The 21,756-nt window shown below is 43.1% G+C and overlaps 8 protein-coding genes across 8 annotated transcripts; 3 read left to right on the forward strand and 5 right to left on the reverse strand.

The window, feature by feature from the left end:
* Window positions 1–588: 588 nt before the first annotated feature.
* KRE6 (beta-glucan synthesis-associated protein KRE6) lies at window positions 589–2,865 on the forward strand (the record flags this gene model as incomplete). Its single annotated transcript, XM_022818179.1, has 1 exon — window positions 589–2,865. One exon carries the CDS (start codon window positions 589–591, stop codon window positions 2,863–2,865), a length of 2,277 nt encoding a protein of 758 aa, XP_022674872.1.
* A 571-nt stretch (window positions 2,866–3,436) lies between these two features.
* On the forward strand, window positions 3,437–7,651 carry SPP41 (Spp41p; the record flags this gene model as incomplete). Its single annotated transcript, XM_022818180.1, has 1 exon — window positions 3,437–7,651. The coding sequence occupies one exon, from the start codon at window positions 3,437–3,439 to the stop codon at window positions 7,649–7,651; it is 4,215 nt and encodes a 1,404-aa protein (XP_022674873.1).
* A 312-nt stretch (window positions 7,652–7,963) lies between these two features.
* Window positions 7,964–9,544, reverse strand: ERG11 (sterol 14-demethylase; the record flags this gene model as incomplete). The annotated part of the gene is made up of 1 exon (XM_022818181.1): window positions 7,964–9,544. One exon carries the CDS (start codon window positions 9,542–9,544, stop codon window positions 7,964–7,966), a length of 1,581 nt encoding a protein of 526 aa, XP_022674874.1.
* A 632-nt stretch (window positions 9,545–10,176) lies between these two features.
* RMT2 (protein-arginine N5-methyltransferase) lies at window positions 10,177–11,433 on the reverse strand (the record flags this gene model as incomplete). The annotated part of the gene is made up of 1 exon (XM_022818182.1): window positions 10,177–11,433. The coding sequence occupies one exon, from the start codon at window positions 11,431–11,433 to the stop codon at window positions 10,177–10,179; it is 1,257 nt and encodes a 418-aa protein (XP_022674875.1).
* A 328-nt stretch (window positions 11,434–11,761) lies between these two features.
* SOD2 (superoxide dismutase SOD2) lies at window positions 11,762–12,448 on the reverse strand (the record flags this gene model as incomplete). Its single annotated transcript, XM_022818183.1, has 1 exon — window positions 11,762–12,448. One exon carries the CDS (start codon window positions 12,446–12,448, stop codon window positions 11,762–11,764), a length of 687 nt encoding a protein of 228 aa, XP_022674876.1.
* Window positions 12,449–13,514: 1,066 nt separating this feature from the next.
* PKH3 (protein kinase PKH3) lies at window positions 13,515–15,584 on the forward strand (the record flags this gene model as incomplete). Its single annotated transcript, XM_022818184.1, has 1 exon — window positions 13,515–15,584. The coding sequence occupies one exon, from the start codon at window positions 13,515–13,517 to the stop codon at window positions 15,582–15,584; it is 2,070 nt and encodes a 689-aa protein (XP_022674877.1).
* A 717-nt stretch (window positions 15,585–16,301) lies between these two features.
* TDA3 (Tda3p) lies at window positions 16,302–17,897 on the reverse strand (the record flags this gene model as incomplete). The annotated part of the gene is made up of 1 exon (XM_022818186.1): window positions 16,302–17,897. One exon carries the CDS (start codon window positions 17,895–17,897, stop codon window positions 16,302–16,304), a length of 1,596 nt encoding a protein of 531 aa, XP_022674878.1.
* Window positions 17,898–20,079: 2,182 nt separating this feature from the next.
* Window positions 20,080–21,537, reverse strand: UGO1 (mitofusin complex protein UGO1; the record flags this gene model as incomplete). The annotated part of the gene is made up of 1 exon (XM_022818187.1): window positions 20,080–21,537. The coding sequence occupies one exon, from the start codon at window positions 21,535–21,537 to the stop codon at window positions 20,080–20,082; it is 1,458 nt and encodes a 485-aa protein (XP_022674879.1).
* Between the last annotated feature and the right edge of the window lie 219 nt (window positions 21,538–21,756).

The raw sequence follows: 21,756 nt of genomic DNA on the forward strand, positions 1-21,756 counted from the left end.
ATCTCAGAAAGCAAAAGGGAAAGATTTGAGATTTCAGCGAATTAAAAGAGATTCGCAGTTTCCTGATTTGATTTGATTTAGAATCGGTACGTACTGGATTCGAATTTTGAAAGTGGATTCAGCTATTGTTATTCTTTTTTTTTTTTTAGCACTTATTGGATTCGACTGGGGCTTTTTTGGATTTCAGATACATACAATAGTTTCTCACTCACACGGCTTCACACAGAGATTCACAGATTCTCTCGGATTCTCAGTTTCTCAGTTTTTTTTCGTTACGATAAAACGAAAACAGGTTTTCTTACTTTCTATTTCTAGTCTACACACACCATTCGTTGACCGATTGCTTTGGGAATAGGTTTTGCAAAGGAACAAAACAAAGAGAATCTAACAAGACAAGGACAAGAACAACAGTTAGTTGATACACACAAGGCTTGGAAAAGGGAGTCTTAAATATAATTTACTGAAGTGTAGAGAGATAGAGCTCTCCATATATTGTATCCTTTTTTTTTTTCTTCCACACTTCTTCTTCTTTCCTAAAGCACACGACTTGCTGGCTCTCGTGTATTATATCAATCTGTTTTCTTCAAGATGAATGGCGATTCGTATTACGGTGGTAATAACGACGACCACTACAACATGCAAGATCCGGGATCGTCGAGAAATCCGTTTCTGGACGATGCTGAGTTAAATCAGTTTTCCAGCGACAACAGTGGGAGAAACTCGGAATCGTCGCTGCTACACAGGGAATCGAGCTTAGCTTCAGGAGACTCTCGCTCGCAAAACGACACTATAGAACAAGATTCACGCGCACATGTGCAGCCGGTTTCTGACTACAAGGGCTTTTACGCCAGGAATAACAACAGTACTACGGGTAATAACAACAGCATCAACAATAATAGCAACAATGCGGGTCCACACGGAACGACCAACAGTGCTGCAGGAGGAGGACTGAGAGCAGCAGCAGCCGCACAAGCCCACAACATGGTCCACAGTGCCAGCACACCTTCAGGAGCAGCAGCTGCCCGCCAGTCCGCTCTGCTACCGCCCTCCAACTCCACTCCAAATCACGGGTTCCCATCGAGCACTTCGATGGCCTCGAACGCGATTTCTACCTCAGACATCACATCACCGCCAGCGTTTGATAGATACCCACAGGTTGGTAACTCGCGCACCGCGTCCACTCATATTGGCGGAATAACGCCGCTACATGGTTCGTCTTCGGGAAACAACTCAAACTCGAACTCCTCAATCAATTCTTCCAACCCATTCTTGTCGGACCAAGACTTTTCGCCCTTTGGTGGGTACCCAGCATCGTCCTTCCCATTAAAGATGGACGAGAAGGAGGACGACGATTATCTACATAACCCGGACCCAGAAGAAGACCTGAAACTGGACAAGAAAAGATTCGAGTTGGACTTGAAGAATATGGATAGAAGGTCCGCCGGTGGGCTTTTCGGTGTCCTTTTCCTTTTCCTAGGTGCTATTGTCGTCTTCATCGTACTTCCAATCGTCACTTTCACTGGAGCTGGAACACACTACTCGCCAGATGTCGTGGAATTGTTGACACTGTACCAATATCCACAGTTATCGGCAATACGAACCAGTCTCGTGGATCCAGATACTCCGGATAAGGACAAGACCGTCAAGGCTTTGAACGGTGACGAATGGGAGCTAGTATTCTCAGATGAGTTCAATGCTGTCGGAAGAACGTTCTTCGACAACGAGGACCAGTTCTGGACAGCTCCTAACTTACACTACGACGCTACTAAGGATTTGGAATGGTATTCCCCACAACAGGTTATCACCTCCAACGGTACTTTGAAACTCAGAATGGACGCTTTCAAAAATAACAACTTGTATTACAGGTCAGGTATGTTGCAATCGTGGAACAAATTATGCTTTACTCAGGGTAGACTAGAGGTTAGTGTCAATTTGCCAAACTATGGTACAGTCACGGGTCTATGGCCTGGTGTTTGGACACTAGGTAATTTGGGTAGACCAGGTTACCAAGCCACTACCGATGGTGTTTGGCCTTATTCGTACGAAGGATGCGACGCCGGTATTACTCCAAATCAATCCTCTCCAGACGGTATCTCATACTTGCCTGGCCAAAGGCTTTCAGCCTGTACCTGTGATGGTGAAGACCATCCAAACCTGGGTACTGGTAGAGGTGCTCCAGAAATCGATATCATCGAAATTGAAGCTGATACAAAACTACATGGTGTTGGTGTTGGTGTTGCTTCTCAATCTTACCAAGTTGCTCCATTCGACATTTGGTACATTCCGGACTATGACTTTGTTGAGATTTACAACCATACTGTCACTACAATGAACACATACTGTGGTGGTCCATTCCAACAAGCCATTTCAGCCGTCTCTACATTGAACGCTTCATGGTACGAGTTCGGCCAAGATGCTGGTTACTACCAAAAATACGCTATTGAATATCTAAACGATAACGAGAATGGGTATATCCGCTGGTTTGTGGGTGAGAACCCAACTTACACAATGTACGCAAAGGCCATGCATCCAAACGGTAACGTGGACTGGAGACGTGTATCTAAAGAACCAATGTCTATCATTCTTAACTTGGGTATCTCTAACAACTGGGCTTATATCGATTGGCAATCACTTTTCTTCCCTGTTACTATGTCTATTGACTATGTCAGATTATACCAACCAAAGGATAGTGTCAGTGTTACTTGCGATCCAGAAGACTATCCAACATATGACTACATTCAATCGCATATAAACGCATACACTAATGTCAACTTGACAAGTTGGGAAGACGCTGGGTACAGTTTCCCAAAGAACTCCCTAACAGGAAATTGTAAGAGCTCAAAGTACAAGCCACCCTCAAATTAAGCCGGGTCAAGGAAAAATTCCTGATATATATTATTCTATTCTTTCTGAAGCCTCTTTTATTTTTTTTCCTTCCCTCTACACATTACATTATGTCACTAATTGTACTGTACTAACTTAGCGCCTTCTTCACATATTAAATGAAGGCAGAAAAATAATCTCTCTTTTAGCATCATTTCACATATATAACAGTTTAACGGGATTTTCCATTTGATACAAGTATATACCGAATATTATGTAAATTGGAAATACTATGTGTAATTACTATGAGCCGTGAAAAAATATTATAAAATATTATAAAATATTATAAATAAAAGTGGCCTATCGGATGGGAAAAGGTGATATCACGCAGGTGGTAGTTATGTGCTTTGATATAATCTTTTTCCCTTCCCTCTGAATGCTACTCATTTTAAACTTTGGAAAAGATCAAAACCGTGTACAGTGATATATGTTTGTAAGTTTAAAATGAAAACAAAGGCGTGAGCAATGTTAGAAAGACATGCACGTAACAAAAGATAGCCGCACTAGGTTTCAAAAACACCGCCAGAGACCCGTATCGTCACCAGTTGTCAGAATGCCGAGTGAACAAGGTACGGAACTCAACCTCAACGAGCTAGTAGGCAATCTACTAGCCGAAACTGAGGGTATTCCATCCTTAGAGGAAACTCATACAACCGATGACCATGATAATTTGAAACAAGATGGCTCTGATAATAAGGAGATTAATAATAATGATAATGTCGATCATAATAACAATGATATAGGAAACGATGACATTTTGCCCGATCTTTTGCCTATGTCTCAACTTCCGCCTATGTCTCAACTTCCGCCCGTTGAACACACATCTGACCACGACCTTGCAAGCATGGTTTCTCAGGCGATACATAGTATGAATGACAATGCTGACAATATACATGATAATGGAGATCTCGAAGGAGAAAATGACACAGATTTACATAGTAAGGAACAGGAATGGGCAAATATTTTACGACAAGGAATTCTTCAAGCTGATCAAGAAATGCAAGAACATCAACAAGCACAACATGAACAACATAACACTTCTGAATATCAAGAATCTGCCGCACAACCAACGGATGATCAAGTGCTAGACCAAGATGACGAGAATCTACGACTTGCTATTTTGGACTCTTTGCAACACCTAGAACAAGAGAAGAAGACAAAGAAGCACTCTAAGAAGGACAAAAAGTCAAAGGAGAAGAAGAAGTCTAGTAAGAAGACCGAAAAGGAAAAAGACAAGTCGAAAGAGAAGGAAAAGAGTAAAAAGAAGGAAAAAAAGTCAAAAGGTAAGAAAAGTGCTACCGCTAATGATAGTGACATTCTAAACTTTGAAGATGTTATAAAAGGTTTTATGGAACAGACAGAATCAGTTCAACCTCCTGCCGTAACTCAAGTGGAGAATAATGCCCCTATGGGAGATGCAGAAACTCAAGCTTTAGTTGAAGCTACATTAAAGGCATTCGAGAATCAATTATTGGGCAACTCAGCTTCCACGAAACCAAAAACGACGGTGAAGAAAACACAAAAAACCAGTAGTCATAAATTTACCAAGTCATTACCACCTCCACTTCCGATGCCCTTCTTCCCAATTACACAGAAGCGAAAGGTCAAACCAAAATCTGCCAAGAAGGCTTCAAAGGAAAAACATGACAAGGAACCAAAGGCAGAAGACACGTCGACAAAGAAGAAGAAGGCCAGCAAAAAGAAATCCAGTCCAAAGGATGACTACAATGAAGATGAGTTTTCCAAAGCTTTGGCGGAAATGGTTAATCAAGTTGTCAATACTTCGTTGGTAGATAGCGCACAACCGTCACAAACACAAACAACTGACGTTTCAAAAACAGCAAAGACTTCTAAGAAAAAGAGCAAACAAAAGTCCAAGGATAAAAAGACTGAAAGTTCAAGTGAAAAGGCTAAGAGCAAAGAAAGTAAAAGTTCTTCTAAGAAGGAATCTTCACCTAAGAAGAAGCAGGATACGAAAGTAATACCGTTAGATCCGGAACTTTTCAAAGAAAGTGTTCCTCACGTTGATACCAATAATGAATCATCAAAAGACACAACGGATGTGTCTAACCTAAACAACGACGATACCCTTGATCTACATCAAATCATGCAAAATGCAATGTCAATGGCTTTTCAAGAACAAGTCCAAAATCCTTTGCCTTCCTCAGTTATGGAAAGATTTGACAAAGAACTCGCGGCAAATCAATATTTAGAACCATTATCACGAAAATCTGTGACTGATAGGTCCGTTATTCGATCAAGATATGTTCCTCCTAAAAAGAAGAAGAAAGAAAAGAAGAAAGGAGAACTCAAATTCAATAATATTCATGGCGGTCTTACATCAACAAAGTTCAATTTATCGAAAAAACACGCTATTGGATCTAAGATAGTTTTATTTAAGCCACAGAAGATAAAGCAAGAGCTTGAGAGTAATTCTCCTAAAACTGAAAAAGATAGATGGAGAAAGAAGTTCAGCAGAATTTGTAAGGAATGTGCGAAGAAGGGTAAGAAATGGAGTATAGAGAGACGCAAGAAACTCAAAGATGAAGAGAAAGCCGAGAGGAATAGGCTCAAGCTTCAACGGAAAGAACTCAAAGAGGAACAAAAGGCCAAAAGAGAGTTGGAAAAGAAAGAACTTGAGGAAATTGTCGCCAAGGGTCCTCCATACCCAGAGGATCTATGTCTAACTAGTTCTGGTCGTCCTAGAAAGCCTTATAGGAGATACACTCCGGAAGAAATGATGCAACGTGCTGCAATGAGTTCCGAAGAATTAATTGCATTTGATAGATCAAATGATGACATTGCACAAGAAAAGAGAGAACAACAAAAAAATAATTCTGTAATGAAACTGAAGCAGTTGACTTTGTTCAATCCTAATTTGGCTTACTCTGGCCAGAGGTTGAATGACTTGAAGTCTTCAATCAAAAAGGTCAGAAAATCTTCCTCCGGAACGATTTCCAGCCAGAAAAAATCCAAGCGGCGCCATGCTTCTGTATTTGATCCAACAGCTAAAACAGTTGTTCACAGGGAGAAAATACCTTTCCATCCTCCTTGGCAGATACCTGTAAATCCTCCTTTTGCTTTGCCGGTCGCAAGAAGGAAAAAACATCATAGCTTGGAGAAGATGTCCAGACGGAAAAGGGCACTGTATCAAAGAACTTTAATATCTAACACTTTATTACCGATCCTCCACACCTTACGAGCAGCAGCAAAGGCAACTGCTTCCGCGGGTGTAGATCCTGAAAGAAGTAGGGAACATTTGAGATCAATGTTGTATCAAGCAAGATTAACAATAGCAGATACTCTTCAAAAAGCACGGTCCGCTAACAAGACAGCTGAAACACCTGAAGAAGCTAAGGAAAATAATGATAAACTGGCTGAAAAGCCCAATATACCAATACCAATCATGAGAGCGACGCTGAAAGTTAAAAAGGAAGAGCCTGTGACAAATCTTTTCAATTCCAACAGTGATTTGTCCGAAAAATCAACCAAGGAATTAAAATCTGATGATGTTCAGATAATCAGTGAGTCTGATGACACTTCTACAACTAAGGCAAGAAAAATAGACGAAAAAGATTCTTTGAAGATTGGGTCCAAGCGAACATTAAATGATGCTGCGGATGACTCTGATATCAGACAAAATGTCACAGAAGTCATCAATAAACTTTCAACTTTAATACCTTCATTAAGCAAAGCAAATTCATTACCTCTTATGGCGCCTCCTAAGAAAAAACCGAAATCAATGTTAAACATGGATGAGGTTAAGATTCCATTAAACAAACCTAAGAGTTCTTCAACACCCAATTCAACTAGTATTACAAACTCTGGTGCTCCTCGGCCTATACCAATAGTGAAAATGGAAGAAAACACAAACAATGACTCCAGCTTGTTAAGCGAAGATTCTGAGGGAATGATACCATCAACGATAAATAGTGACCAACCAAAAAACGAAGATACTAAGGTACGGTTTAAATCACCAGCAATGCAAGTACCTAAGAAGACTGCAGACCTTTTCAATAAGTACAGCTTTTCACTACCTACTACAAATGCAGTTGGTAAAACTGTGAAATCTATACAGGTGATGAAACGGGTTAAAGACTATCTTCCAGCAGAAGACATCACAAGGTTAAAGAAAGTCAAGGAGACTTATAGAAAAAGAAAGTGGAGACTTGCAAATTCAGATAAGAATAAAGATTTGGAACTAAGAACTAGAATAAAAATGGCTGCTCGAAAGCAGTTTGGAGACTCAGACAGTGAGGAAAAGCAGAAGTGGATTGCAAAAGAATATGAAATTCGTAAGGTAAAACTAGAGTTAGACCCAACTACAAAATCCAATTCAGCAGTGATGGTGACTGATGAAGAAATATTAAATATCATTGCGGTGTCTCTCGACAAACTAGATGTAGCCAGAACCATTGAACACGATATTCAAGAGGAGGTAAAAAATAACGGTGTGCTACAAAGGAAAAAGCCGTCAAAGAAACCTAATACTAAAATCCAAACCTCCATCAACGATTCTGTCAAGCTTCCAATTATTCCCATGGCTCAAAAGAATACTACTGCTTCATCTACACATATTGACAAGTCTATAACGTCTGCTTCTCTTGTAGCCGCGGAACACCTAGCCGAACATGTCTCAGAACAGGTACCTGAGAATAGAATTGATCCCAGTTTGGCCGCTAAACGTCCGAGAGAAGACGAGGAATCCGAGACGAGTCTAAACAAAGAAACCTTACCATCACCAAAGAAAGCATGCATGAACATTTAGTCTTTGTTTTAAACCAATGGTCCGAAAGCGATGGTTAATGACTTAAGTAAGGTATTGATTGTTTTATAAATTTTACATATACGGAGAAAATAATGAACATTCTTATACAGTACATTTTCAACCACTCGTATGAGAATAAATAATGATTTGTAATATATGAGTATATATATTTATTGTTTATGGTTCAACATCACCATCAAATGAAAATGTAATTGAAAAAAAATACAAGTGGTAAAACTTGTCGGAGGGAAGAAAATATAAGCAAAATAATAGTTTGGAGGTTGCCTCATTTAAATTTTGAATTTAATTGATTTACTTCCTCAAAGTCCACTCAATTTCACCTGGAGCTAAAGGTAGTGTGACCATGGATTGGAAGTCTGGAACTGGAACTGTATCTTTATCATTTGCGTACTTCCATGTTAGAGTTCTAACGAAGTTCGATAGAAGAGTTCCTAATTGCATGTAAGCAAAGTGTTCACCAACACATCTATGTCTACCACCACCGAATGGCAAATATGGAGATGAGACACCCTTCGATATAGCACCGAAACCGTAATCAACTTGTTCACCAGAAGCATAAGAAGAGGCGGCATCGTTGTCCCAACGGTGTGGGTTGAATTCTTTAGCGTTAGGGAAGTAACGGTCTTGCAAATGACAGTAACCTGGAGAGACCAAGACGTAGTGGCCCTTTGGAACAACATAAGATGTGTTTGGAACAGGCATATCGTTCATAACTTTACGGAACAAAGAGTGCAATGGGTGATGTAATCTTAGGGTTTCCTTGATAGTTTGGTTCAAGAAAGGCATTTCTTGCAATAAGTCATAGGTTAGTTCTTTCTTACCATTATCCAAGACTCTCATTTGTTCTTCGTATAATTCTTGTTGAACATCTGGTCTTTCAGCCAAGTGCAAAATAGCCCAAGCGGAGGTAGCAGCAGAAGTATGTTGACCACCCATTAGGACTCCGATCAATAGGTTAGCAATTTCTTTATCAGTCATCTTAGTACCATCTTTGTAGGTTGAGGATTTCATCAAAGTGTCAATCAAATCTCTATCTTGAATATCGTTGTTAGCACGTCTTTCCTTGATCAAGGACATGTAAGTAGCAGAAATGGTTCTTTGGGCATGGTCTCTCTTACGATAGTTGTCCAATGGCAAGTGGGAAAACACGAAGTTCAATGGAGTGAAACCTTTATCTAGATCTGAGTACAAGTAAGCGAAACCAGTGTCCAATTTCTCTCTCATTTCCTTACCTAGCAAAGTTCTTGAAGCAGTGAAGATAGTCATTTCTGGTTGAGTGACCATGACGTTGATTTTACCGTGGTCCTTCTCGCCAATCTTAAAGTTTGCGGAGTTCTTGAAGTACTTTTGAACTTCTTCAGTAACCAATGGGACGTACTTTCTGAAAGCATCCTTAGTCAAAGCACCCTTAACGAACTTCTTTTGGTCCATTAGACGACTGTTAGAACAGTCATAGATGACACCTTCACCAAACACTGGTGTGGTCAAATGGGTGTATGCTGCTTCAGCAGAAACATCTGCTAGTCTAGCGTTCAACACAAACTCGTGACCCTTTGGCCCCAAGTACACAGTCATCACTCTACCCAATAGCACAAACGAAAACACGTCACCGTACTTTTGTCTGCACTCTTCAAAGAATTCGTATGGTCTCATACCGTATGTAACAGCAGAACCAACCCATGGAATCCAGTAAAACACCAATGGAACACGGTCTTTTCTCATAGAATAAAGCAATTGCCAAACGATGTTATACACAAATGGCAGCAATATCACAATGGACACCCTTTGGGTGATTGTTAGCGCCCAGAATTGCAACAGCAATCCCTGTAGCACTTCAAAAAGCTTACCAACAAACGATTCAGACGTAGACATGATCTATTATCGTGGGCTTTTTCTTTTGTATCTTTTTGTCGTACACGCACGCACACACTAGCTTATTCTTAGTCTGTATCGCCAATTCTCGTTATCGACGTCTTAAGCTAATCCCGTTTTCCAACGCTTCTCAACTACAAGACTAATGCCCTACGTATTAGATTACTTACGGAACTATATATATACCAATTGCTCTAACCTGCCTAATCTGTAGTGTTGTAAGTTATAATACTACATTTGGTGATGTTTTTTCGTTTGTCGTTCGCTCGTATCTGAGAAAGAAAAAAGTCGGTCGATGAGGCTGTCTCGTATAGAAGGAAAAAAAAAACACCAAGCGGAACGAAGCAGTTCGCTAGAGAAAGGAACGGTAAGTTTAGCGGATCTCCAGGCCAAACAGCAGGGAGCAGCCTATGGCATTGGGAACGAGGAGTTGATTACTTACGTGCACTGTTTGTATATTATTATTTTTTTTTTTTATGTATGATTTCTCTCTCTTGCAAGGCCCGACGGCTCTCGTTTAAGAACGACAGTGTATCGTGTCATCACCATTTATTTAGCTACTAGGTAAGATCTTCTTCTAGTCACGGTTTTTACGGATATACAAGCCTTGAATGAAATTATAGTATGGTATGCTATACAAATCTGATCTCTGGATGGTAGTAGTAGTTACAATTGAAGTAGGATCTCTTAACGTTTGTCCAGTTGGGCAAAGTCTTCAAGTCTACGTTTGTGTATTTGCATTCCATCCCGTAGTTAGCCACGTCCAATTGGACAATCTTGTGGTAGACGTCGTAGCACACGGGTCTATCGGCACCCAAGCCGTTGAAGAATGAAAAAGTACCCTGTGGTTTTAGTAGGCCGACAACGACGTCGTACAAGTCGAGCATGTCTTGGTAGTGTTCGCTGAACGTGTCATAGTATATTCCGTCGAAGAAGACGTTTCCTTGGTCCAAGAGTTCGTTCAGGCGGTCTTGCCATCTTCCGGCTAGGACAACGACGTTTGGTTTTTCGAACCACCCGTCCTGTTTCATGCGTTTGAGCACGTCTGGGTGTGCTTCGCAGATGTAGTGTTTGGTAACGGCTTTCTCGTTTTGGATGAAATTGTCTATGATTCCCATACCGAAGCCGATATTGAGGACAATGCATTCTTCTTCTTCTTCTTGGGAGGCGGTTGAGACGAGCGACTTGGCGGCCATGGCCATGATATCTGTTTCCCAGTCCATCATGACACCGTCACGGTTTTCCTTGGTGACCAAGGCGTCGTCTGTGTACTCTAGTTCTGTTTTCAAGTACGTAGCTTGGTCGGCAGCAGTAGCATCGTCGTCGACGTTATCAGCTGGTGCTGGTGCAGATTCCGAACTTGTAGTTTTATCAGCACCCGAAGCAGCTAGTTCTTGTTCTTTTGGCTCAGCCGATTCCCCATCGGACCCATCTGGCCCATCGATGAACTCAATCTCACCGCCGTCGATCTTACGCAACAACAACTCTGCAGACACACCGGCATCGACTATCCTCTGGTATATCCTGTGCGACTGCGGGTATCCACGCTCCAATACCAAATCGCCAATGTGCTTGCCCTCGTAGTCTAAGAAGTTCCAGCCTGCCCCATACTCAAACAACGTGTCCATAAGTTCCAGCACCACCTTTTCCTCTTCTTCTACAAGCTTCGAGTCACTCTCAAAAACCGGCAACGAGCGACACAAAATATGCAATGGTGTAGTGTTAGAGTCCTCCTCGGTCACATCCTCGCCCTTCTCGTAAGCTGCTGCTTGTTCCAAAGTGTACGTAGCTGGAATACCTGCACTGAGAAGTCTTGTCACCTCAGGGACGTAAAACGACCGTTCCAACGGTCTTTTAGGAAATGTGAGCAAATGGTGTAGATCAGACATTGGTGGCTTGCTAGTTGGGTTGCCAAGTGACCGTTTATCGTCTTGTAAACCTGTGTATAAGTCATCTCATCTCATCTCATCTCATCTCATTGTACACTTTTTTTCATTTCTTTTGCAATTCTTTCCACTGTTAAGAAGCTGCAACGAGTTTCGGTACCGAAAGCAACAATGAAAGAGCACAAGATGGAAAGCAGAGAGGCAGGTGGGTAGGTAGCATGATGAATATGTTTGATTAAAGTCGTATAGTACTCAATTCCTATAAATATATAATAATAATAAAGAGAGAATATAGAAGAATGGGTCGGGTCGGGGGTGTCTCCGCCAAAACTTATGCTGCTGCATCGAATCTCTTGGCAGCTTCCTTCCAGTTGATGACGTTCCAGATAGCCTTGAAGTAGTCAACCTTCTTGTTTTGGTATTGTAAGTAGTAGGCGTGTTCCCAGGCGTCGATGGCGAGCAATGGCTTCAATGGGCCGGTGACGGTGTCTTGGTTGTAGGTTTGCACGACTTCCAATTGACCACCGTTTTCCATGTTCTTGACAAGGAATGCCCAGCCTGAACCCTGAATTCCGGCCAACTTGGAGTTGGTCAAAGCGATCAAGTTGTCCAGAGAGCCGAATTGGGTTTCAATTTGCTTGGCTAGCGCACCGGTTGGAGGTTCACCACCGCCTTGGGAAGTTGGAGCCAAGTTCTTCCAGAACAAGCAGTGGTTGGTGTACCCACCACCGTGGAACTTGATGTTCTGTTGCAAAGCAATCAATTGCTTTGCGACAGTAGGGTCCGAGTCCAACTTTGTCTTCAACTCCTCGAATTGTTCTGTGGCGGCGTTGAAACCGTTAACGTACGTTTGGTGGTGCTTGGTGTAATGTAGCTCGTTGATTTGGCCGGAAATGTGTGGTTCCAAGGCACCGAAGTCCCAGTCCAAGTCTGGCAACGTGACCTTGGTTCTCTTGGCCAACAAAGTTGCTGGCTGCAATTGCAATCCTCTGCGTGCGATACTCTTGGCGGCGAACATGATACTTGTCTTCTTGTCTAGCTGGCTAGTAGCTTGTCGAGTTGAAACTGTATGTACTGTATCAATTCTCAGGCAGACGTGAGTTCTCTTTTGTTCTGACGATGCATTTCGTTTGCTTTTATATATGCGATATGTAATGGATGGAAAAACCTAGATAAATTGATTGGTGAGGAGAGGACGGAGGAGGAGGAGGGCCCAGGAGGACTCAGGAAGACTCAGGAGGTATTTGGCTTGCACAGCTGCCACGGGTCCCAGTAGTTGTCCCAGGCCATGGGCCATTGGCCATGGCCCATGGCCCATTGCCATTGCCATTGCCATTGCCTGGTAGATCTTTATGTATATTATGTACGGTTCCAGCGATGAGGGATTACAGTTCCTGTTTCCATGCCCTTCGGCTGTGCCAGCACCGTTTCCCATTCGGTCCCGGTCGGTAGCCTGACCCTGACTATTAATTAGACTCTAGTAGAGACAGACCTCTAGCAGAGACCTCTAGCAGACTCTTCCCAGACATCTAGTCCGTGCGTGGCTTACTCATTGTCTTAGTAAGCAGCCGAACAAAGGGAAGCGAGGGGAGCCGAAAATAAAAGGACGGGAAACACAGGGAAACAAAGGGAAACGGAAGACCCGAGCAAGTAAGTGTTTTGCCAAAGGCCATGCTGGAGGCCATGCCGAAGGTCCTGTGTCAAATTCTCCGCCCCACATTAGACATCACGTGAAATGCACATGACTGCTTTAGACACCACGTGAAACGCACATGACGTATATTATTGTTTTTCTTCCCTCCCCATTGAAATGGAACGTTTCCCATTCAGCAGTTACGTATTTCCTAAATTACAGCGCAAGTATATAAAAAAAACTAGACACATCTAGACAAAGAACAATAGGATCATGGAATGAAATTAAGAATCGAAAAAAAAAAAAAACAAGAGTGGAAGGCTGGCTCTTTCTTCATGCGCAAAGCTGAGCTATAGACAATAGTACACACATATAAACAATCGCCCAATAACGGTTTTTTTTTTGTTCCCGTTGAATTTGGTTCTCTCGTTTCCGCTTTCCGTTTTCCCCAATGTCGATGTCCAGGAAACGTACTCCTCAGGACTTCCTGTTTAAGGAACAGTTGGGCCATGGCTCTTATTCAACAGTGTACAAGGCAGTGGACCGGTCCACTGGCCAGGTGTTCGCTATCAAGGTGTGCTCGAAAAAACACATCATCAGCGAAAAGAAGGTGAAATATGTGACGATTGAGAAGAATACAATGAATCTTTTAGCGAACGGGAATCATCCGGGGATCATCAAACTCTACTACACATTCCATGATCCGGAAAACTTGTATTTCGTGTTGGATCTAGCGCCCGGGGGAGAGCTTTTGCAGCTCTTGCAGACGCAGGGACGGTTCAGCGAGGCGTGGTCTCGACATTTCATGTGTCAGCTGGTGGATTCGCTCGAGTACATTCACAGTTGCAAAGTCGTGCATCGGGATTTGAAACCGGAAAACTTGTTGTTGAGCAGCGAGGGACGGCTAATGATCACTGATTTCGGGGTTGCGTCGAACCTGGACTCGTCGAACGATAATCTGTCGTCGAGCTCGTCGTTTGTGGGGACCGCAGAGTATGTTTCGCCGGAGCTTTTGTTGCAGAACAAGTCCAATTATTGCTCAGATGTGTGGGCCCTCGGGTGCATGCTGTACCAGTTTTCGCAGGGCACGCCGCCATTCAAGGGTGAGAACGAGCTAGCAACGTTCGAGAAGATCGTCAACCTGGACTACCGCTGGATCTGCTCGGTATCTCCGCTTGTGATGGACTTGGTCTCGAACATTCTCGTGATAGATCCCGCAGTCCGATACACTATACCGCAGATCAAGAAGCACGCCTGGTTCAACGAAGTAGACTGGAACAATAAGGAAGCAATATGGAAGGGCATATGGCAGGTGTACAGGAAGTCTGACCGTGTACCAGCTAATGCCGCTCCATTACCGGCATCATCGCCATCATCGCTGATCGCCAATAAACAGCTGCATGTTATTGATACTCCAATAAAAAACATACCGATCCAACCAAGGAAAAGGAAACCAATGAAAGTAACACAAACAACATCTAGCATCGTGGAATGGAGGAAAACCCTCGGGATCGCCCCAGTGGCAGGCTCGATAGGATCGAACGGATTACCTAAAAGACCGAAAACACCAGTATCCCACCAGCAACCTCGTCCTCCACATTCCAACCCCCAGTTTCACGTCGCGCGTCCACCATCACAAGAAAAACTTACTAGTGCGAGAAATACGGTCGGAGCCAACTTGCACTTAGTTTCCCCCAAAGCACCACCTATTACCCCTGTATCGCCGTCCCGCAATTCATCAAATACTTTACCATCCCCGGTAAAATACTCAAACTCTAAAAGACCTTTGACTCCTCCAACCTCACCCACACCGCTAAAACAAGGCTGGGTTAAGATCTTGGAGATTCCATATATTGCATCCCCTCAAAAAATATTCTCTCATAAGGAGTACTCATTCATCGATGACAAGCTAATTACAAAGTTTATCGCAGAGGAAAAATCGCATATCGTTAAAGAGTCAATGTTGTGCCTACTAACGCTGGAACCCAGCGGTCAATTCTCATACACCCCAAAGGGAGGAGCTACAAAACAAATGATATCTATTATTGACGAGGAGCTATCAATTTACGACTTAGAATTTAACGAAGCCAAAAATTCCGGATACTTAATATTTGAAAAGTTCAAATCCATATTGTGGCTCATTGCATTACCCAAAAGCGCACCAAATGACTTTACTGTAAACTCAGGCAAAACCTGGATTAGTAGCTTGTTTAAGATCAAGGCAATGCTTGAATCAGAAAAGCTAAGCAAAAAAGTGGATAACCTATCTTTAAAATCGGATTCTACCCCATCATCTGCTAGCTCTCCTTCGCCCCCACAGTCACAACCACCGCCGCCACCAACACCCACATCATCATCATCATCGTCATCTCGCCATCCAAAGGCCTCGAATAATCGCATGTTTGTGTCTAGTAGCAGAGCAGAGGTGTTGTACACTTTGAACAGGGGTAGGAATGGTAGCACGGATGCGGCCAATGGAGCAAGCGCTGCATTCAAAAACATGCATAGTGAAAGAGCATAATATCATCTGTCAGCATTAACAGTGGGAAAAATACCAATATTATTAGCGTTGAATCCAAAAACAATATAAATAATACTTACTAGGTAGGTTATATTATATATGAATATGCATGCATATTTATACATATATATAATGTATAACATATCACCAGTGGAATATAAAGTCAAACATCTGCATAGTGGAATTTTCGTGTTCATTTTAGGCTGTAAAGTAACTTGAGTAAATTGAAAGTCAAAGTCGAGTGATTCAAAGTAAATAAATGTGATGTTGAGATAGAGCAACAATTAGAATTAAAGAAAGGAAAAAAAACGGTAAATTAAAAGCGAAAAAGTGATGATGTATGTGTATAACAAATAACATATAAGTAGATTTGCTGATACGAGGGGGAACAATAGCAAAATGAAGTGAAAAGAAAAATGTTAACAGATTGATCAGAGTAAATATAGGTACATGCGGGTGTGTGATTTTTTTAGTATTTGTATTTGTATTTGTATTTTTATTCGCTATTTGCTATTTTTTTTTTTGTTTTAGTTTGTTTTATGGCATTGTAGTAGTTTTGGTTTCGTCTAAGGGTTCGTTCAGTCAGTGGAGTTTTTTTTTATTTGTATTTTATGATTTTTTTTCTACTTCTTTGTATTTTGAACTCTAGTTCGATTGATGACATTAAGGTGTTCATTTCTTCCGCTCTTGTCTCACCTCAGTCTCTTGACAGTCCAACTACTCAAAGATGGACGCATCAAAGTACAAACTTGGGTCCAAGGCGCTGATATCGGCAGATTTTGCCTCACCTTCAAGTAATAATTCACTCATGACCTTACCTGTTCCTGGTGCGTTATTAATACCCCAACAAGAATGTCCACTGGCGATGTATAGACCTTCTACGTTTGTTTCACCAATTAGCGGTCCACTGGAAGTTGGAACGTTTAAGACTGGCAAATAGCACGCTTGTCTCTTTAGAATATGACCGCGAGACAAGTTAGGGGATAGTTTAGAGACATAATGGTAGAGTTCGTCACATTTTTCCTTGACAACTTCGACCGCATCACTGGTTTCCGGCAATTCCACCAGGGTATCACCCTCACCACACACGTAGACTTCGTCCTTTCTTGCGTACATTTCTGGGGAGAAGTACTTATTCTGTGAAATCTTTAGTTCAGTGAAGATTGCGTATGGGGAAACGGTCCCTGTAGAAGGTTTGATAGTGATAGAATGAGCTCTTAAACCGGAGATCGGACAGTCTGGCAATAGCCTGGAAGTCCAGGGCCCCATTGACAAGACGATTTGATCCACATCCATAATATCGACAGGTTTTTGTTGGAGTTGTTCTTCTGGATCGTCTATCGTTGGGATGTATGAGATTCCCGATGCTGCGCATTGGTCGTTGAAATGCAATTGGGAGACTTTCCCCAAGATCAAGTCTACTGCGCCGGATTCCATTGCCTTTAGAAGCAAGTAGTGGGTAAATTTGTAAGGGTGCACCTGTGCGGTGGAGTCTGTGCCACCTAGAGAAGACCAGTCTCTGACTAGATGCTTTTTGATCCAGTTCAAGTCGGCTGGAAGCTGAGTGGGGTCCTTTGACAAGGCGATGGAGGACTTCGAGTCTAGTCCGCCCGATACATCCCCGTCTGGTCTCTTGGAGTCTCCAGTGACCTTGTTTTCATTTCCTTCGTCATCTTCTTCGTCGTCATCTTCTTCTTCTTCATCCTCGTCCTCCTCATAGCTGTATTCGTAATCTTCGTCATCCTCTGTTGTTCCCACTCTTGTAACCGGGTCGTTATTTACCACTGCGCATATCTTCTTGTCCTTTCTCTTGGCAGGAAGCTTACCCTTGGGTCGTTGTTTCCGAGGCTGCTGCTGCTGCTGCTCCTGTGGTTGCTGCTCTTGCTCCTCCTGGTCGTCTTCCTCCCGACTGCGACCCGTCTCCCTGGGGTCCAGCGAAACATTATCGTCCTGCACGTTCGCCTCCAACGAAACCGTCGTTAGCCTACGGTAGTCCCACTTGTTCTCCCCGTCGTACTCGTCGCTGAGCTCCTGGTGAAGCTGGAACGAAAGAGGCACAATCTGCTGCGGAAACGCCCACATGGCAAGAAGCCCGCCCGCTTTCCCTGACGCACCACCAGCAACTCGCTTAGACTCTATCACCGTAATATGATGCGTGTCCTTGTTAAACGACGGATGTCTCGTCAAGTAGTACGCCGTACACACACCAATGATCCCAGCTCCCACAATCACAATGTGGTGCTTCCCCTCTGCTTTCCCAGAGGGCTTCGTCGAAAACTTCAACTTGTCAATAAATTCCGTATTACTGCTCATAGCTTACAAATTCAAATTCACTCTATTCCACCAAAAAAAGGGACACTCTACGACAAATTCAACTTCCAAATTCAATTCCTTGACTCTAGTTCGCTTGATCTTCACTCTAGTTTCCTCTCAGCTCTAGGCTATTGCTTCTCCTCTTGGCTGTATATATATATAGATATGCTATTCCAGGAAACGAAACGAAACTTTCTCCACACTCTAGAATCTAATCTCCAGAATCAATTCTCCCTCCTGCAAATCCTGTCTATGACACAATACAAATCAAAATTTTTATTTCGCCTTTTATTCAAATCCACTCCAGCCCAACCTAAGCCAATTACTTCCTACTTTACTCTTTCTTTCCATCTTTCACTTGGCTTGCTTTCCTTTCCAACTTTCCCATTTCGCAACTCTTCCACTTTTTCGCATTGTGGTGCCATTTTGACAATCCCGGGCCTAGTCGTGCAGAGTGACGGGCTCGGACCCGGTCTTCGCCCAGGCGACGGCCGTTCGGTTGCTCGTTGCCCAGTGCGATGGAGTGTCGAGTCGAGTCGAGTGTTGCTTGAGCCGTGAGCTGTGAGCCGTGAGCTGTGAGCCTGGACGGTGTGTATCCTGTTGTATCTCTTGTGTGTATGTGTATATGACGGAGACCCTGCCTGCGGCAGGGTCTTTGGCTTGGCAGGGCCCTTGGCAGGAGCCCCTGCTACAATATGAATGCCAGAACGAGAAGCACGATGAGCGCGACTATGAGTAGGAATATGCAGCAGTCGTTGACCTTTTCCTTGTTGTGTTCGTAGACCCACTCGAGCTGTCTTCTGCCTCGGGAAAGCTTGCTCATGACTCCGTCGATGTCGCCGTCGATCTCCTCGAGGATCATGCCTTGTTCTGTGAGTTCTTGGCCCATGGTCGAGGCCTGCAGGTGTAGGTTCTGCATGGTCTGGTGGATGGAGTCCAATTGGGAGTCCTGCTCGCGTAGAAGCTGTTCTTGTATGGCGTCCTGGCTGTTGTCCGGCGTCGTCTGTGTGTCGTCGTCCAGGCCGGAGGCCGTGGTTATTGGAGCTGCTGCTGCTGTTGTTCCTCCAGCCTCGAGATCCACGTCGAAGGAGTCCCTGGCCTGGCCCTGAGCCTGGCCCTGTAACTCGCTTTGTAGCGATTCGCACTGCTTGAGCTTCGATTCAAGGTCCTTCATTGAGCGTTCCCGCGCCCTCACTTCTTCCTCGGGAACTGCCTGCTCTTGTCTCATCATCAGCACACTGTCGTTCAAGTCCTGCACCGTCTCCTGGGCCTCCGATAATATCTCTGCAATCTCATGCGGACTCGTGTTCGATCTGCCCTTCTTCTTCTTCTCGAGGATCTGCAGCAATTGGTTCAATTGCTCCTCGGTATCGTTGTAAACTTGAATAAATGGGTCCATCCTGGAAAAATGCTGCCTCAATTGGTCGTGTACTGCAATATCTATGCCCTTTCTGCCTCCACTCTCTCTTCCTTTCTCTTGTTGTGTTTTGTTTCCCATAGATATAGATGTAATATATATAATGTAATATGTATCGAAGCATGAAATATATATTAATATTATTAAACAAAACTCACTTCATCACTAGATATGGGAAAAAAAAACACATCCCCTCCCCCTCCCCAGCACAAGCCAAGCCCCGCATACACATCACATAACTGCGCGAACAATTATGTCACAGCCCGAGACCAAGCATGAAGAAGCGCTCGTCAATACCAGCCCGGTGACTGCCTCTGTGAAAACTGAAGTGAAAGAAGAGTCCGAAGTACCTGACATCAGCATGTCGTCCACACCTGTAGTGGGCCCGCAACCAGCCTCTGGAATAACACGCGAATCATCAGCAGCAATTGACCGCGAAACTTCCCCAAAGAAAGAACTCCATATCGACCACGATCGTGTCGATAACGTCGCCATGATCGGTGGATCGGCCACTCGCAAATACTTAAACGAACACGTAACCAAACACCTACTCGAAGGAATGAAACTCATCGCGCGCGAAAAGCCACAGGACCCACTACGAGTCCTCGGAGAGTACTTGATCAATGCTAGTAACACAAACAACCAAAATTAAGGTCGATGCCCCCCTCCCACCAATTAATTGATCGATTGATTCATTGATTAATTAATTAATTAAGTACACGATTACATTTGGTTTAGTATTTACAAAAACGGAGCATATCACCATCAGAACTTCTCCTCTTCAAGGGCTTCAGAGGGCTTGTTCAAGATCTTCAAACCGTATCCGCATAATATGCTCATCATACCAAGTCTCCATCCACGCCACAACTCACCGATCCGGTCGCGTTCATGGAACACCGTGTGGTATATTGATCTATATTCCCTTGGCTTCACGATCAAGGACTTCCGTTCCACTTTCAATGCGCTTCCGCTCAACAAGAACTTCACTTGACATCTTCTCAATAGGTTTTCGATAGGCAACTTCACGAAAAACCCAACCACTTTGCTGCAGAACTTCATCGTGTTATACAGTACCGCATTCGTATACTTATCAATACCGAACTCTTGATACAGAACCGCACCGGTAAGCTTGGTGAACCCAGTGCCAATCAAAGAGTGTATCACGTTCAAAAAGATTAGTTCCTTGTTTAGTTTGGAGAAGTTGTCTCTCCATGACCATTTTTTCAACAACTTCCTTAGCGATCTCTCTTCGTCCGCGCTGTTCACGCGCGTTATCATTAACCTGACACGAATTAGATCCAATGGCAACAACACCAAACTCGTCATACAACTGGCCAAAAGTATCAAGCTCGCAGTTTTGGTCACGTCAGGCGAATGTATGATATCAATGAAATATGGATCAGGTATCTGCAACAGCGGCGATAATAAGCCAGTAAACCACGCATCTAACGATATAGATAGGAAATTGTAAATAAATTCTGTATTATTAGCTCTCCATACTCCCTGTATCCCCTCTTTATCCATAACACTGTTCAAAATATCAATGGTACGAATACTATCCGGCCTTATCAGAGCATTGTTCTCCGCAACGTCAGATTTCCGTTTCTTTACCTTTCTGTCTATTAGTCTAGCTTCAGATTCCGTAACAAAGAAGTTTGGTTCTGTTTCATCATTTTCATCATCATCGTCATCACCATCACCATCGATTTGACTGTCATCACATTCATCACTGTCATTATAAGGTTCACTTAATCCTCCACTCTTAGCATCGCCTGTAACGTAGTCAAAATCTCCTACTTGTAGCAATAAATTGGCTACTTTAAAAGGCTGACGAACGAGGTGGTGGAAATATTTAGACGAGAGCTGCCTCATTAGCTTCTCTAAGAGCTGCTTCCAGATGTTAACGTTTAGTAAATCGTTCCATTCTAGATCGTTAAGGGATTTTGCACCAATTCCTTGTCTAGTGCTAGTAACACTATCAAGAAGCTTCTTCTTAACCCCAGTAGTTAATTCCCGTAGACCACCACCGCCTGAAAATCTTTCATTTAGTGATTTGAGACTTCCAGCAGGGGACTGGTTAGCTATAGATAGCTTCGATGCGATATTCAGCCCGTCTTGATCAATAACACCCTTATCAGGCCGAAAAACAGCAGAATACCCGACGTTGAAAGTTTCTGGGTCATAATAAGGACGCAGAGCAGAAGAGTCCTTAATTTCGTCCATTTTCAGTTGGTTTCAGCTCACTTGCTCCACCTTACTCTCTTTCTTTAGTCAACTTAATATACGGATGTGTTCAATATGTTCTTTATATAATTTTGACGTTTTCGTTTCCCAATTTCAAAATGTGTGCGTATAATATATTCCTAATGTAAATAAATGGGCACGATGAGTATATTAACTAAAAGGCAAAAATCTTGAACATAACCACCGGAAAAGGGTTCA

Source organism: Kluyveromyces marxianus, chromosome 2 (assembly GCF_001417885.1).
Source record: "Kluyveromyces marxianus DMKU3-1042 DNA, complete genome, chromosome 2".
NCBI lineage: Eukaryota > Fungi > Ascomycota > Saccharomycetes > Saccharomycetales > Saccharomycetaceae > Kluyveromyces > Kluyveromyces marxianus.